At 43.3% G+C, this 17,820-nt stretch overlaps 1 protein-coding gene across 3 annotated transcripts; it reads right to left on the bottom strand.

Moving 5' to 3' along the window:
• Nucleotides 1–1,141: 1,141 nt before the first annotated feature.
• On the bottom strand, nt 1,142–13,774 carry LOC139046770 (uncharacterized). 3 transcript variants are annotated; one of them, XM_070529815.1, is made up of 11 exons: nt 13,613–13,774; nt 9,956–10,144; nt 9,659–9,856; nt 8,712–8,764; nt 7,282–7,354; nt 7,056–7,126; nt 6,326–6,383; nt 5,900–6,114; nt 4,402–4,561; nt 3,523–3,649; nt 1,142–2,661 (listed from the first exon to the last, which is right to left on the bottom strand). In XM_070529815.1, exons 1-11 carry the CDS (start codon nt 13,626–13,628, stop codon nt 2,550–2,552), a joined length of 1,272 nt encoding a protein of 423 aa, XP_070385916.1. In that variant the 5' UTR covers nt 13,629–13,774; the 3' UTR covers nt 1,142–2,549. The 3 variants fall into 3 exon arrangements, with proteins under 3 accessions (XP_070385916.1, XP_070385919.1, XP_070385917.1); XM_070529818.1 differs by lacking the exon at nt 13,613–13,774 and adding an exon at nt 13,488–13,509; XM_070529816.1 differs by lacking the exon at nt 13,613–13,774 and having other exon boundaries at nt 9,956–13,572.
• Nucleotides 13,775–17,820: the final 4,046 nt, after the last annotated feature.

Consider the following 17,820-nt stretch of genomic DNA (forward strand, 5'->3'; position numbering starts at 1 on the left):
GTCCTCCGAGGTATGTGGAAATGGGTAATGGTTCCAGGACTTACTTTTGCAAATGCGGTTGTTTGCTTTAAATCAGGGGTACAATCAGGACTCGACGGGAACCAAAGGTCAGTGGGTCGCCTCGCATTGGGCGCTCACGGGAAGACTACAAATGAAGCTGTGCAAGGGGATATGGGCTGGACTAGTTTTGAAGTGAGGGAAGCTCGCAGTAAAATTGAGTATGAAGAACGGCTGAGGAATATGGAGGAAAGTAAATGGGCTGGGAGAGTGTTCAGGTATCTGTACAGGCAAAACATTGATTCACAGTGGAGGAAAAGAACTAGGAAGCTTACCAGCAAGTATGCGGCCTGTGGGGTGGGCAACACAGCAACAAAGAAGGTCAAGCGGAAAGTCAGAGAGGCTGAATTAATCTCATGTGTGGCGGCAATGGAAAAGAAACCTGCCATAAGTAACTACTTAAGGGGAAAAAACGAAATTAGGAAAGAAACCATTTATGATAACTCAAATCCCAGTGACAACAATGACATCCACAGGATGTCCTTGGGAAATCTTGAAAGGATATGCGGATATCCCTAGGACGTGCTAAGAAACTCCCGCGGACATCCCTCGCATATCTTTTTGGCCGCAGTTTCTGTATCCCACGGAGGTCCGCAGGAAATCCCTGTGGATTTTCATTGGCCTTGATGAGGACATTGGTCAAATATGAAATGTCCTATAGGATATTTACAGGACTTGAAGAGAACATATTCATCCTTTTTGTCGAGTGGTATGGGATGTCCATGGGAATTTTTACAGGACTCGACAAGGACATAGTTGTAAATGATTCTTGTAGACAAACAGGTATTCTTGCAGGCAGCTTGGATGCATTAAAGGCACCCAAAGCTACCCAGGAAGACCAAGCAGTGTGAGCAGTTAAAAGGAAATAGAAATATTGTTGCCTTGCCTGCACAACTCTAACAATGGGTACAAATATGCCATGTCGGAAGGTTGCTTCAGTCACTAGAAATGCAAGAAAGTTGCATGCAAAACGTGGCAAACATGAGTACATAATTTTTGTAGCAGTCATAATTCTATTCATACGAGTGTAGTGTTGATAGAGTTCCAGTAAATTTCGAGGTATATATACCTCGCTGAACAGAGCTTCAACATCAAATATAATTTTATTTTAGGAATTACAAAATTCTCAGTCAATATGACAGACACGCACACTAATCAAAAGCTCTGCACATAACTTGTGCATACCATGTGCACTTTCATTACGAGTAACTAGTCATTTTGTAAACTGCACAATGATATTTCCACACAAACACATTTCAAAACAGCATATTTATAACAATATTGTGAACAAAACTACCATCTCAAAAACTTACAGAAATAAAATTTTAAGAAAATATGTAAAGCTTTGGCATTCAAAAGGGGTACAAAGGTTGTGCATACATCAGAAAGGCCATTTTTTTATTGGCAGTGATTGACACGCTTGTGATGTAAATAAATGCAATAACAGTTCACAAGAAGCGGAAAGGACTAGTTTCACACATTGCATAGACACTGTTTTCATGTCAAAAGCATCAGGCTAGCTGCTACAAAAAATTTATCTGACTAGGAGTGGGGCGCACACAGTAAAGAGAGGGTCGAAAGACAGGAATTTCTTTCTGGCTAGCAAAAGCAGACCAAAATCTGTGCACACCTTGTAACAGAAGGAAATTTCACGGCATTCGTAATATCAAAATGCGGCAGCTATATTGGTGCTTGTAATATGCCAAGATATAACATTCCTGACGTATTGCAAAAGCCTACCAGGAAATGTGCAAGAAAAGGACAACATCGAAAATACAATGCTAAAAACGCGCCAACTGAATAAAAACTGAATTGAATGATCTGAATGAAAAACAATAATAGATACAATTACGAACTTAGCGACAAAGGACTTTCAAATGAGGCCTTTCAGCCAATGGCATCGACCAGTTCCGACAATGTCGCGATTAATCCGCTCGCATGAAATCGCAGGTGACTGCAAGTAGCTTGGTGGCGGTAAATGGGAATAATGCAAAATCTGGTCGACACCATTGATTGGAGGGTCTCCATAGAAGGGTATTTACCACTGCATTCCTGATCAGCATCCTGCATAAAAATAAACAAGGCTTCACAGAAACACTTGCAAGAGCTGGTAGGCTTTTAGTATTCAGGTGAGGTACATTTGCTAGTTTGGGACTGCCATAAAACTTGAGAAACAAGCCGTAACCTGATCCGCTAATAGGAGAACAGGCTAAGGTGAAGTACAAGGGGATGGACACACATTATGCAGTAAAAAATAGTTTTACACTGCCAGTGCTCTTGGTAGTCTGTAAGGAACCACAAGACACCGCTGCAACACAAGGAAACAATTATGCAAAAAAATCAAAAGAAGCAGTTTACCCCATTTTAAAAGTAAACAATAATTACAAAATAATCAGTACAATGTGGGGCACCCAAGAAAATATGCAAAGCAAGATTGTTTGCAAGATACTGTCCACGACTAGTGGCATACAACATGGAAAATAGAGCTAAATTTACAGGTCAGAATCGTCATTGTCCGCTTCTATGTCCAGCAGCCTGTGGGACGTTTCCTCCATGATGCTTGCTTCTCCCAGGTCAGTTGGAAGTGCTGCTTCGTCATTGGTTCTGCAAGTTAACATCAACATCTCCATGAGGCTAGTGCTACAAGTATGTAGTTGTGATTTCCGCAAAGTAAATTTAAAATACAACCTTCGACTTCACATAATAATTATGTCATCCTGTTTTAAATCAGAGAATTTTTGCATTGTTTTCATTCCAATAACAATCCTGAAAGCGGCAAGACTCGCATTTGGCACAAGTCTTCACCATGAGTATACATGCCTGTGAACAATCATTGGCCAATGACATGCTGCCAATGATTTAAACCCTACCGGACATTTTTTTTTACATTTGCACCAAATTAGTCATTCTATACCTGTGCCACTATTTGTCAGGTGAAGAATAGATGGTATAGTGTATCAACTGTCACCTGTTCTGCTAATGGCTTGCGCCGACACTACTCTGTGCCTGAAGACAACGCAGTTGCCCCGCTCTCTTGGTGCTCGTTACACCTGAGCACTATGCAAGATTCCACACCGCGTCTCCGAAGACACATAATAAACGCACCCCCTACAACTGCAATGAATGAGCCTTACTAGCTGTAAACTGGACACATCATCATCACCATCAGCCTGACTATACCCACTGCCGGGCAAAGGCCTCTCCCATGTCTCTCCATTAACCCTGTCTTTTGCCAGCTGCACCCACCCTATGCCTGCGAACTTCTTAATTTCATCCGCTCATCTAACCTTCTGCCGCCTCCTGCTACGCTTGCTTTCTCTTGGGCACAGAGTCCCACAAAACAGAGGATAACACCTGACTCTCCGTTGTTTGTTAAAGCATTAATGGACTGGCAATGAAGAAAAGCAGGCAGTGATACTGGCACCTACAAGCTTTGGTGCCGGCTCACTAGATTTGTATCCATACCTGCCATTATCTGGGTGTTTAACAGCCTTGCGCTCCATTCTTTCTTTTGCGTGTCGCAACCATGACTTTGTCACTTTCTCTATTTCAGCCACTGTTCCATCACAAGTAGTTCTGCTTGTTAGGACATCTGAAAAAATAAATACGCGCTTCAATTTACTGTTACATGACACCCTTCCTGCACAATGATAGCGAATGGCTTGAGAGCACCAGCTTGTTGTGGATATTACCTAAATCATACATAATTTCCACGTCATCCAATTTGTAGCATCAGGACAGAAAATACATTTTTGAAATTAGTACTAGCCTCATTTAACAATGATACATGGAAAAATAAGGCAGAAAAATCTTGTTTAAACTATGTGCATGAAATTCCCGCACTACTATACAAGATTTATTTAGACACTGAGTGAAACAATCATATGATAGTCTGCACAGTTATTTGATACCTCAGGCGTCAGGGAAGACGAGCTAACAGATCACAGTGGTTTACCAAATAGCTGGCTACCTGGTAATAGCGAATAAACAAAGAATGCAATTTTGACCTTTGCACTGTCTTGTGAACCGCCACCAACATTCAGTCCTCCTTTTATCCGTCATGGTATGCGGGCAGAGGCAACTTATTCCTTCTTTTTGGCCCGCTTAAAGCTTTCATATTTTGTTTGCTATGCATTTGCTAAATGTTAAATAAGGTTATCTTTAATAATGCATGTCCTGTAAACTTAAGGCGCCCGTTTCTCACAAATAGAACTAGCAGTTTTCTATCAACCAGTAGTGTGTATAAAAACAGTGGTGCTGTACAGTCATTCTGAATTTATGACACCTTAGTAGTGACAAATTCTTTTACAAATCAACAAATTTATTACATGTATATGGTCATACCTAGCATCACTTCGCAGCATGCTGTCTCCCTGAAGTGGCGCTTGCCTTTTCCTCCCTGCCAACTGTAGTGCATAGCCACGTGATCAGAAAGCAGGTCCTTCAGGACCCTCCTTGTAGCATCTACGATGTCAGTTCCCCCAAGTTTCTTCCATCGTGTCTTCTGCAAAAAAAGTGCATCATAGTGAGTTAACGGAGTTAACAGACAATAAAAAGCCTGTCCAAGAAAAACACTACCAAGCACCCACTGACAAATCTATGTGCCAAGCCTTCCTTTAGTAAATTTCGATTACCCAAGTATTTCTATTATATAATATCTTGCCACACAAGCAGTTTCATTTCTCTAGTCAGATATGAAGTGGTTTTGGCTCGTGCTTACATAATGGCCAGAGCTTGATGCTTTGCCATGCTAGCCACAGCTTTCTAGAGAAATACATTTCCTAAAATAGGAATGATGTCCAAGAGAACATATTCATGTCATCCAGTCATTCGTTTTTAATTTACAACTACTTCCTTCAGGAAAATTAAAACTGCAGATGATAGGATGGAAAATAAAAATAAAAATTGGGAGTCGGGAGTGAATCACACTAATCAGCAAGAGCTGCATTACTGTAATAAGCAGCAAAGCTTGACTAAGTACCTGCACAAGCTGCAACAATGGTGCCGATGTTCTCTGTACTGACGTTCATATCTTGGAGGTAATGGGATTTGGTGCAATGGTTAACTGATGACTGTGACCAGTTTTGTGTTTCTGCAATTAACAACTGCACATTTATGTGACAGCATTTGAAAGTTGGCACAAAAGTGCTAATGAAATGCATTGATGAGACAACCTTGGCAATGCATTCTCTGCACCTTGCCTTTGATTTGGCAGCTTGCACAAGGTTTTGCCTCCAGGCTTGGCAAAATTCCTTTTTCCAGCTTCAGTCATCGCTTTCTTCAGAGTACTATGCAGGTGTTTACCAAATGCATAGCTGTTACTATGCTTTTTTAGTACTTGAAAATCATGCATGTGCACAAAGCATCTCAAGAGCAACTTGGCAGCATATATGATGGCGTTCCCTACCTAACAACGTTTGCATGATACACAAGGTACAGCCTGCATACATGGTGTGGTCACCCAATCAAAGAAATCAGCTGTGCATGGTCATGTAAGAAGTCAAAGCCAACAAAGGTAGTGCAAAATACAAGCGCTCTATATGCCCGTCTCATAATCTTTTTGTGCCACTTCCAGCCACAGACGCAATGCAGCAAGTGCTACAAGTAGCGCTGAGGACGAAGCCAAGTATAGCTTCCCCAAGCAGCTTTCGAAGTAATATTTTTCAACTAGTTAGAAGCTCTCCTCACACTCCCTCAACAGACAGTAGCATGAAGAGTTGTACAGATGTGACCTCGCATGAACACCTTTTGAAAGCAAGCACCACGCAAACATAAATGCTCAGCACTGCCTTTTGCACATGGCATGCAGAATCATGTTATGTAACTAGGAAAGTGTAGTTACCAGTTGCTTTTTCATGGATGCCGAACCTTTCAGCGAATCATCAAATTCCAAAAATGCGTCCAAGTTTTGCGGCACTTCTATGTCATCCACATCATCGTCCAGATTATTCATCCGTGATCTCACCCAGGATGTCAGGAAGTTCAATTGTGACGAATGTTCAAGCTGCCGGTACCGAATGCCATGAAGCAGTCTTAGAAGCTCTGGCTGTAGTGCACCTAGACATTGCAACAACACATTAATATCAGAAAGAAAAAGCTTCAAAATAACAGTTCAATTATCCTGAATATGTGTGCACACTTCTTGCAATGCCTGTCAAGCCCTTGTGATGCACTCTGCATTGATGTCCATAGAATACCACCTCTGGACATGCAATAAGTCCAAAACTAATATGCTAGCATTCAAATCAAATGAGCTTGCAATACTAACTTTGGTCACATTTTGGTGCTGGTGTCATGTCCTTCCTTCGCGTAGATTCTTTAGCAACCTACAAACAGAGGAAAACAATACCACTCTTCTGCACAGTCACCTCAACATACATGTAAAGATCATTACAAGCAATTTTAGTAATGTTTATGGCTTTGCAGAGCAAAAAAAAAATTGGGGATCAAAAGCAAAGCAAGCTTAACAGCCGCAGAGACTAGGAATGTTTCCCCATATGTTAGTAGTAGTGAGCCGGTTACTTTTTGAGAGAAAGGCATTAGGAGACAGCTCGTGCAATTAAGATAAGCCCACCTATGAAAATCAGTGAAAAAAGCAACTTTCTTTTTATAGCTACACAGAACTGATGGCAATAACGCATTAAAAAAAATCAGTTCTAAAAATTTCAGCACACTACACAGCAAATTTCACTTGCACAGAAAACGCATGCAATAAAAACTAGGGTAATATGTCATGTTTGAAATGGAAGGTTTGTCTGCAGTACTATTTGCACATGCACTTGAAGACAGAGGTTAATGAAACTACAAAAAGATGACACAGTTCCTAAAGAGTAACACATGCAGTCTATTGAATGCTTACATGCATTCAGTGTGTTAATTCTTAAACACTCCTATATTCATCAAAAGTACTTCATTGCACACTATAGTAGCCCACTGATTTATGCCTCTGGCTTTGCAACTGCCAAATATGGCACTACGTTGTAATTAGCAGTACAAACCTCGTTACTCTGGCTGCTGTGGCGCGATGTCCCAGCAGGAGCAGTGCAGTGACGAGGAGAGGCCTTGCTGCCTGCAGATTGTTGCATAAGAAATGTGTTCATGTTGACCTAAGAAGGTGCACTTAGGATGGCTTACCCTCCCAACCAAAGCACAGTGTTTTAATGGCATTTAGGCTTCGAACACAGTGCAGCCAAGGTTCACTAAATGAAAATTAAATGTTATTACCGGTAGCTGCTGAAATCTGGGTGAGTGGGCCCTTTCTTCTTTTCACTAAAGGTTGCTTCTTTGGCTGCTTTACCTGCAAGCAGACGGCTGTCAGATCATTTGCCCTATGTTGGTCAACTTGGTATACTTAACGAAAGTGAGACTAGGCTGCAGTTTTCATTTATGCAAAATCAAGCACCTAGCTTGGCTCAGTGCAGCAGGCGAAAAAAAGAAGGGGGAATGAATAGTTGTATCAGAGGATGCATTATAGTGAATATAACACAGTAATATACACACCACAAACACGATCTGGTATGTCAGAGATCATGTAGCAACAATGTGAGAAAATACATTTAATGGCTGCGAGCAAATTATGGCAAGAATAAATGTGCATGGTTAACTGTTTTAAGGCTCAATGCAAGCAAATTCTGGTTGGTTTATGTTTTGGTTTATGGCGTTTAACGTCCCAAAGCAACTCAGGCTACGAGAGACGCCGTAGTGGAGGGTTCCGGAAATTTCGACCACCTGGAGTTCTTTAACGTGCACTGACATCGCACAGTACACGTGCACCTTGCGTTTCGCCTCTATCAAAACACGGCCTCCATGGTCGGGATCGAACCCGGCTACTCCGACTCAGTAGTCGAGTGCCGTAACCACTGAGCCACCGCAGCGGGGCTGCAAGCAAATTCTGGTCAATCCTATGCAGGTTATTGTAAACTGTGATTGAGAATGAAATGCCAGAAACAAGATAGTCATAAACTCAGATGACCTAAGTATTACACTGCTGCTGTCTTAATGACTGATGCGATGGTGCTCCTAAACAAGTTGCATTTAAAGACAAAGGTGAAAGATGAAAAGTTGCTAGCATATCAACGATGCATGAAACTTGTTTTGTCTGCTTTCAATAAGCCTGACGTCATGCAAGTAATGGTTCAAGACTGCCAAAGTATTATATATTGGTTGCATTAAGGACTGGCCTTATAATAACGTAAGATTTGCATTATTGAAGCTCACATACTCTTTAGGGAAAAACATTTTTCCGCAAATACCCAGGTTTTTCTTGTAGTGGCTTTGGTTGCAACAAAGTACTACGCTTTTGAACATGACTTGTTAACAGTGAGTATATTACCAAAATAGTTTATTCAAAACCCTTGCTCAGTGTTGAGTGGTTAAAAGTATTAGGCCATGAAGTACAACTTCTAATGAACGACATTACAGCATTTCAGTACAATTTGCATTTGAATGACCCCAGATGCAAATCAAAGCGAATGAAGTGTTTAGCTAGAGTGGTACCAAGGTAATGTAATATTATATAGTAGAGTTGTTCGCATACAGGTGAATTTGCAGGCCTCAGTGTATCTAGCCAAGCATCCTTTAAATCAGATATACTGAGCACACAGTTGCCCACAGGTGAATATGAAATGAAAAGACAGAGTGGAAAAAGAACACACCCACATAGCTGTCGAGGCACCGGCACTGCAAGGAAGAGACTCCTCTTGTGAATCTGCGCAAATAAATATTGCATAAATTAAAACAGGAGTTCAAATTTGGACCCTGAATTTATTATCCATGAAATGAAACAAACTTTGCCTGCTGCAGTGGCTCATGGATCTGGCTCTCAGCTACCCGTCCCTGTGTACTGTGCATTGTCAGTGCACATTAAACAACCCCAGACGGTTGAAACTTCACGGCAGCCATCCACTAGGGTGCCCATTTATCTCCTCTTTCTTTCACCCCCTTCTTCACAATTTCCCCATGACACAGTCTACATGCTTATGGTTTAGAATGCTAAGGCTTTAGACGGAATGTCCTAGGCAACAACCCAACTCAGCAATGTTGAGTAGTGACCTTGTCTACAATATTTCCAGTTTTGAAAAAGTGGTTGATTAAAAAATTAACTTTAATTACAGGGTTCAGGAATAAAAAGTCAGGAAAATGTAGATCACACTGAGAAACAGCAATCTAAGCTGTTTCCAACCCAATACCATTGAGGCATGTCTTTTCTGACCTGAAAAAAATGTCCGCAAAATGCACTGCAGCTGCCAATGCCACTGTCAAGCGGCTGTTTTTGTATGCTGCAAACAGATGAGTAATGGGAACAATGTTAAAAATATTTTAACGCAACGCTTTTAATGTGATCCCCAACTTTGTATTCATGAAACCAAAGATGGGAAATTTAATTCATCCCGATTAATTTACTTTGCAATACATCTCCCTCTCAACAATTTTCAGTAGGTTGCCGTCACCTAGAACACGTCCTTTCTAAAACCTTGGTTCAGCTTAGTTGAACAGCTAGTGTGCAAAGGTTCACGCAATAATATATTGTGTGTACAAATCTATTACTACATTTTTACATTCTTTTAATTGCCTTAGCTGCACTGAAATTGCAGATCCTTACCACTTAGCAGTTCACAGGCTGCAAAAGGCATTCTGGGAGGTGTTGGTGGAGTTGGAAGACTGTATGGCTCAACAGACTCATCTGAGCTGCTATCGAACTGTCGCTTTTTCTTCCTCCTCCTTGGCTCGTCAGGGTCTGTATCCAAGTTTGACGTGAGCTCTGCTTTGGAGAGCTTATTTCTTGCTTCTTTATAATTATCTAGAAAAAAAAACAGATATCATTATTTATAAAAAAAAGCAAACCTTAAAGTGCTGAACAAACTGGTACAAATTTCCTTAATAAAAATGCACAACTTACCATACATACCAAGAACCACACATGTGGTTTGAATCCATCCTGAACCTGGCTCAGTGCAGCTTCTCACCATCTCTTGCACATTTTTAGCCTTTTGTGGCCACATACACATTCCACCACGTATCCAGCTGCGTCGTACCACAGCAACAGCATCTCCTTCGTCAGGAAACTTGACAATGGCAAAATCTCCATCTTTGAAGAAAACAATAAACATTCTTTACAAATGATATGCGCTCAGTGGCAAGCGAAAGAAATTACACTGATAATTAAAGATGCATAGTAGTCTGATAGCAGTCATTCACATGAAAAGACCTTTCTGAACCAATGAAATGAATGCAATATGGAACAGGGTGTGAAAATTCAACATACAAGCAACTGCAAAAAAAAAATAGATTGTGCGGTGGTATATTTAACTAGAACAAGAAACAGAGCCTCACTTAGGCAAAAGGGGAGAACTACTGGTTATGGTTGCCACATGACACTACAAACATTCACATAGCCTTTGCTGATTTCACACATCATTCCCTGCCCACTTGCTCAAGTCCGTGCAACCAAACTCATAATACAACCACTGTATTTTTAAACTACTTTAATTGCAGTCCAGCAACCCAATCATTTAGTTTCTGTTCGCTTCTTTTTTAATGAAAATAGCTAATCCTTTTACAAGCATAGTTTAGAGTAAGACAACCATATGTACATTATTTATTGGTATAGCAACTGTACAGGCTCACATATATGCCGGGAAAAAAAACAGCAAGGCATCCCTAGAAAATAATATTTGCCGATAAAAAAAAACAAGGTGTTGTGGAATAAAAACCAAAATTATCATAGAAAGAGGAAAGCCTAAACCCTATTTATAAGCTTCACTGCCAGGAGAGATTTGCGAGTATTACTGAACATGACTTCGCTGACTTATCTCCCAAAAAGAGGCATATCCAGAAAAGCAAACAATTCTAAGTGAAACACCAAGGCAACATTATTGAACATGTAAAAGAGGAAAAATGGCAAAACCATTGCCAAATGGAAGCTTCACACACTTGCACAATACTTCAGAAAATGGCCACACATGAAGAGGAGAGGGGTTAGAGACAAAGAACACACTGAGAAGTGATGACAAGCAAGGGTAGTCATAAAGGTCACGTTTAACAGAAAACTTATGACCAACAAGAAGCACATCTCTAGAGTGATATTCCACCACAATGTTCACAACATCAATCACTGTTCCATCCAAAAGGAGGCACGTGTTGTTAGGGCATGCCACAGTCAAAGTGAAACATTGGTGTGTTACAAGCTTACGGTACTGTTGGCCCTCCAAATGATCTGTTAAAGGACCGTCATCATGAGGGAAAAGCAATGTTGGCTCTGCCTGCTTCCTTCTTGCCTGTGCACTGCTAGATGCAGCCCTCTCCTCACTAACTCTCCTGCAGAGCTGCTCTAGTGCCTTACCGGGCTTACGGTGAAGCCTCTTTAATCTCTGCATGAAATTCTCAAACGGGAAGGCACTCCAACTGTCTAGATGCCCCAAGTTTCTAACATCTTCTGCGAGGTGTATAAGACCGTGGACATTATGAGACACAAAGTCTATCCCGTATATGCCCTTAAAGGTGGTCACAAAGTGCTGAAGCAACTGTTCACCATAGATTGTGTGTACAAACTGTACACACAATCTAGGGGAAGCTAGGATTGTAATTGCACAATGTAAAACCATGAAGTTCCCATGCAAATCACTTCGTACAAGGTGATAAAAAGTTACAGGCCCCAGGTAAAGCAAAAGGAGTCGAAACTCTGTTGCCTTCCACCTGTCTAGCTCACTCAGTGGCCTTGGTCTGCGGTTAAACTCACATGGGATACAAGCTGCAAGCTTTTCAATTCTTTTAGAAATCTCATCTTTTACTTGAGCGGCCATTCTGAATGAATGTTGACCTTGAAACCAAAGCCGCAGCAGCTTATGCATAACTCCTATGCACACCAAGTGCATGTAGTCAAGAGGAACCTGTTTAACTAAGTCAAATGAGAGGTTCTCAAGAATTGATGTGCCAATATGGTGGTCCTCATCAGTGTGCTCCCTAAAGCTGACATCTGTTCTAGGGGCCGCATTCAGTTCTGGGAAGCACATTCGGCCATTAACGAACCTGCCCTCTGTTACACACTTTGTACAGCTGCTGTATCCACTGTGTCCTTTTACTGACAGCACAAATGCACGGGCAGGGGCATCACAAACTACAGCAAGGATTTGTACTTCGATGACTCTTCCCCTAAAAAATACCCCTCCTTCTTGTGCTTCACTGAGTTCTGAAACAAACTCCTTCAAGAACTCATTGCTATTTGCAGGTTTGCTGTGCCCAAAGTACACACCAATGGGAAAAGGCTCACTACTTTCAACGTTCTTCAATTGACACAGTATGGGCCAAAACTGCGCCTTGGTGCTCTTAGTGAGAGGCAAGCCATCTATGTTAACAATGAGTTCTAGAAGTTGAGGTATGGTGCACGTTTCCCTCAAAGCATGTTGTATGCCAGCCACGAGACCAAAATGGTAGTACTGTCCGTTTCCGATAGTGACTATTCCTTCAATTCGCCTGGGCGTTCCTAGCAACGACACAGCAGACCTTGGCAGTTCAGTAAATACAGCTGGAGATGAATTTCGGAGGTCTTTCAGAAGCGCTGTGAGGCAGCGGTGTGAAACATTGAATTTAACTGCCCAAGACTTCAAACGGTCTTTAAGGCACTCTGTTTTCCTGTCGCTTACACTACACTCAACCATCACCGGCGGCAGCACACGAGAGCGTTGAAGAGCACCAGGCGATAAACATGCATCGAGTTCATGCTGGGGCGTGCACGCCACTGAAACATGCGCCGAGGACGGCAAAAGGTCTGAGAAAGAATCACGTAACTCAGGTTCTCCGTCTGAGTAGTCTGAATCAATTTCTGCTTCGCACGGCGCCTGCAAGCTCGTGCACAACAGCTGCGATGACGCAGCTTCGAGGCTGGCATCTACAGCGCCTCTAACGCGACGCCGAAATGAACGTCCAGATTGACCCGTGTCGTGTCCTGCGTATCAATCAAGGATGCTCTTGAAAAAGAAGTGGCTTTCAAACCAGAAATAATGTATTAAAAAATCGGTTTTCAAAAAGTGAAAGCTTTCTCTGTCCGATTTGGTATGCCATGCAAGCCGAGATTCACCAGGAAGTGTTTGCAAAAAAAGTCATCTGTAGTGGTCCAGTTTATTTTGGGCGCTCGAAAACTTGGCAAATTGTACACAATTTTGCAGCGCAGCAAGCGAGAGGCATTTATCCTAATTGTGCTCCGCACAAAGTTTACGATTCTACACTTTCATACCTGGCGCCACAGTTCCATGCAACCGTACGGACATAACAGAAATTCAAGCACTTGCCGCGCGTCAATATAATTGGCTATTGGCTTCCGCCCAGCGTTCTCTGCCGCAGTTGAGTTTGCGCGGGAACTCTACAAAGAAACGCCATGCATAGCGAGTCGCGGTGCCGCGGTGATCTTATGCAGCTAAACAACAAATGCATACATGTCATGCTCCTTTGGGACGAATACAACACGCCATACAGGACTAAGACTAAATAACGGCTCCATGGCCACCTTAGGTCCTGCGTGCAAAGGAGGCGTATGAACAAGATGCGAAAAATTACTTGCCTTTGGACGTGCTCATGGCCACGCCACCGCCGTTCGCTTCAAAGCGTCTTGCAATTGCGGCGCGCGTAGACAACGCAGACAAACTAAAAGCCCGCCAAAAGCCGGACACGCCGAAACACACGCAGCCCGCGCTGCCGAAAGGAACAAAGCGGCACACGGCAGGACCGCAGCACGTCAAATGCTTCATATATGCATCAGTTATAATTTGTTTTAACGTAGACATAAATGAAAAAACGCATTTGTTTTTAAATTTGTGTCCAAGTATTTTTTAGTTTGGTATTTATTTTTATTTATTATCCACTGCCGACATCTGAGCGCGGCAAACTTCAAACTTCGAGGAAAAACCTATAAATAGAATGCGTTGCACACGTGCTGAACATGAGGTCGTGTTTAGATGCCAGATTGATCGAAAAGCAAAGAGACGACTCGAACACTCCCCTCAAGGCCGCAGTGTTTATTACATATCTGATGCGGCGAAAATATATTGGGCAGGTTATTTGAGAGACATGCATCCATGTAAAAGGCACCTGATATTAAAAGTGAACATATATCCAGGTAAAGGAAGCTACTGCGAGAGCAGGTCTTACAAAACTTTGCACAAAATTGCGCTAAGAATGCATATCAAGTAAGTGTTCGCATTATAACCCGAGCGGGATATCCAGGGGATATCGTGTCAGGACATCTAAAAGGAGGACTTCCCACGGACATCCTGCGGAAGTACGCAAATGAGCTGGGATATGCGGATACGATTCGGATATCCCTGGGAGCTGGTGTTGTCACTGGGGAAGCTCATTACTTTTCGAAGCCAGATCGGGATGCCTTAGAACACGCACGTATAAAGCGAGATATAAGAAGGAAGAAGAAGCATGTGCTTGCTGCGGTAAAGCTAGGGAAACGACGGAGCATATTTTATTGGCCGGCGCTGGGTGCACGCGCGTGGCAGCAGACGACCCCAAGTGGAGTGCGCTGCTGCCACACATTATGACGTCACAAAAAGAAAACTTAGTAAAAAATACATGAAATGCTAACGTTATCGTTTTGTTGTTAAATACACTACGCCTAAATAAATAAAGCATTTATTTTGTGCTGCGTTTGAAAATCGAAAATGACTGTCGGCGCTTACACACGCGTGCACGCAATGGGAGGACCGTTGCGATTCCTTGTGGCTGTGTGGTGTGTACTGTAGTATTGAATCACTGTGTAATATCGGCGAGTACGAATAACGTTGCCGTTACGAAGCTACAGAAGCTTCGAACGAACTGTGCTGCATCCACGAAACAGCACGACATGTCGCCTCATTTGGACTGTCGGTTTCGAAGAGTCGTTGTAGCACAACGCCGACTGCATATGGTGTCGACACGGATCATGCATATTGCAGGGTGTGTCGTATGTAGCGATTCTTTAAGTTGTGTGTACGCCTTCTGGCAAAGTCGGATGTCTGTTTGGCCTTGGACACCACGTCGACACACTGCTCTCGAGCTCGAAAACGCAGAAGTGGTGCGCGTCGGCATTGACGTCGATGTATTGAGCCAAAGTAGAACTATGAGCGGCTGGGCCACGTTCTGCAATATTTGTCTTCATAGTTAACATTGGGGTTGCTCAACATGTTCCTTTAGAACTGTGGCGAGCAGGTGCTCAAGCAAGTCGCGATTCGCTAGCCGCCAAAATCCGATAAACAAGGGAACAGTATGAACATGCAAGACAAGAAACAGTACAGGTAAATGCGACATCGAGCGCCATATAAAAATTGCAACAGCTCACTTACTTAGGCGATATCTGCAACAGCAATCCTACGAAGGATGAAACATTTGTTTTTTTTTTCCGCGATCGATGCACAACACTAAGCGGCAACTGCAGCAACAAGCATTTGGAACGAGTTTAAACGTTTTTACCATAACAGCAAAAAGTTCTGCCAAACTGAGAGCCCACATATGCTCCATTCACATCAGTAAATTCAACAAGCAAGAGCAACAGCACTGAAAAACATAACAGGGGCTGCACAAGACCACACTACCAACCAAGTGTGGCTCGAGATCGCAAGCTCGAACACCATCCGGTTCTTTCAGCGCAACTAACTAGAACAACATTCTATCACACAACACAGTAAGAAACCGTAAAATTGTGTTTTAGCTAAGCTGAAACGCTGAAGCAGCTCCAGCAGCGCGCGCAAAACTATAAACCGGAACACGCCATACTTGTTTAAACAACGTCATCATAACTGTGACGTCACTTCCGTGCGTGGCAGCAGCGTTTTGGTATGGCATTTCGCTTTTACCACGCGCGTGTCACCAGTTACCGCCTATTTTATTAGAATGTGAAGACATCTATCCAGCGGTCGATTTAGGCACCACTGGCCTCCTTGAAGCCCTCGGGTACACCTCGGGTTCAGCGGGAGCAGTGGTAAAGCAAACAGGTCCGCAATAGACATCAGTAAGAGGCGATTGGAGGATTGGTGGAAGAAAAGTAGGGAAACGACAAAGGACGGAGACGTACAAAAGCACAGTTCGCAATAGGGTATCAGAAAATTTGTACGTGGTAGTTCATAGTGTTTTTTTTTCTCATTGGTTAACCTAGGTAGGATATTAGGCAGCATAGTAGCAAGAGCTTGGTGGCGCAAGCCACCGCCCTGTTCCAAAGGGGACGCTCATAACATCCATCCATCCATCCGGAGGAAAGTAAAGGGAGAGGGCCAGGAACCGAGTTTACGGACAACGCGGCTGCCATGGCATCAGACAGTTTTAGTATAGCGTACGCTATTCCATTGCGTACGCTAAAAAATAGCGGGTCGTCACTGCGCATGCGCTCAACGCTAAACGAAATAGCGGGTATAGCGGGCGTACGCAACGCAAACGAGTTAGCGAGCGTTTTTGCGGGGTTTGCGGAGTTTGCGGGAAACATGGCGGCGATCCCGGCTGCCCGCTTCGAATTGAATTTGGCGTTGCTTTTGTAAAATGCACTTCGTTCGTAGCAAATGACTGTGTAAACGGCTTTCGCTTAGTCTCAGGCCACTTCGACGACAGAGTATTATGGATAACTTCGTGGTGTTTTCGAGATCGCTTCTCGTTTCGGGCGAGTCAAAGCCTAACGAAAGAAACGTGAGAAAATGTTCCAAAAGCCAGGGGAACTCATGCTTCAAAGTGTTGTTTACACTGGCTTTACTCAACAAAGTATAACAAAAACATAGACGTTTCGCCACCTATGCGGGTGGCATCGTCAGTACACAATGGCAACAAATGAGAAATACATCCTATTTATCTATGAAAGTGCCGTAAACATCCGGCAGGGGGCCACGGTTAGAGTTACATGAAGATTGATTACGACGGATGAACCATGATTCTACGAACTTTCTTGGGCCCCATCGGTGTTCCCGTGCTAGTGTGGTTACATTGTTAAAATCAAACATGTGTCCCTTTGATAAACAATGATCAACCAATTCTGTCTTGGCACGTGTAGCATGGGTGGCTTTCGTAGCATCTCTTAGATGTTCCTTGATACGGGTGCGACGTCGCCGCCCTGTCTCGCCAATGTAGCTGGCATCACAGTCCGAGCAGTTGACCTTGTAGACGACACCACTTTGTTCGTCCGGAGGTGTGCGGTCCTTTGGCTTCGGGAACACGTTTGCCAACGTGTACGAGGGTTTAAACACAGTTCGAACACCTAAAGGCCGTAAAGCCCTGCGCACTGCTTCTGATACACCGCGGACATACGGAATGCACACAAAGGAAGCTGGCCTTTCGGCCTTGCTCTCACGAGGTTTTTGCATGCGGCGCTGCGTATCATTGACCAAGTGCTCAGGGTAACTCCGCTTATGCAATAGAGTGGCCACATTCGTTAATTCTTGCTCCCTCAAAGTTTGCGTTGACGAGAGCGCATCGCAACGAGACAGGAGAGTGCGTACCACGGCATGTTTGTGTTCTATAGGGTGGTGAGAGTCAAAACTCAGCACACTCCCGCTATCGCAAGATTTGCGATATACGGCTGTCTCCACCGAACCTCCTTCGCTCCGTTGTACCAGCACGTCTAGAAAGGCTAGGCTGCCACTATTCTCCGTCTCACATGTAAATTGAATGGCATGATGGACGGCATTTAGCGCCTCATGCATGGCACGCAGGTTTTTCTTTTCGACAATCACAAAGGTGTCATCTACATAGCGGCAGTACATTTTGACAGGGAAGGGTAAGGACGTCATCGCAGCCGTTTCCACGTGT

The sequence above is a fragment of the Dermacentor albipictus genome, unplaced genomic scaffold (genome assembly GCF_038994185.2).
Source record: "Dermacentor albipictus isolate Rhodes 1998 colony unplaced genomic scaffold, USDA_Dalb.pri_finalv2 scaffold_32, whole genome shotgun sequence".
NCBI lineage: Eukaryota > Metazoa > Arthropoda > Arachnida > Ixodida > Ixodidae > Dermacentor > Dermacentor albipictus.

Bases quoted from the DNA above. Each gene is read 5' to 3' on its own strand.
- LOC139046770 (XM_070529816.1), bottom strand. From the start codon at position 10,166: ATGTTTATTGTTTTCTTCAAAGATGGAGATTTTGCCATTGTCAAGTTT. The intron at 7,127-7,281 runs GTAATAACATTT...AACAATCTGCAG, and splicing joins CCAGATTTCAGCAGCTACCG to GCAGCAAGGCCTCTCCTCGT. The intron at 3,650-4,401 runs GTATGACCATAT...TTATTTTTTCAG, and splicing joins ATGCTGCGAAGTGATGCTAG to ATGTCCTAACAAGCAGAACT.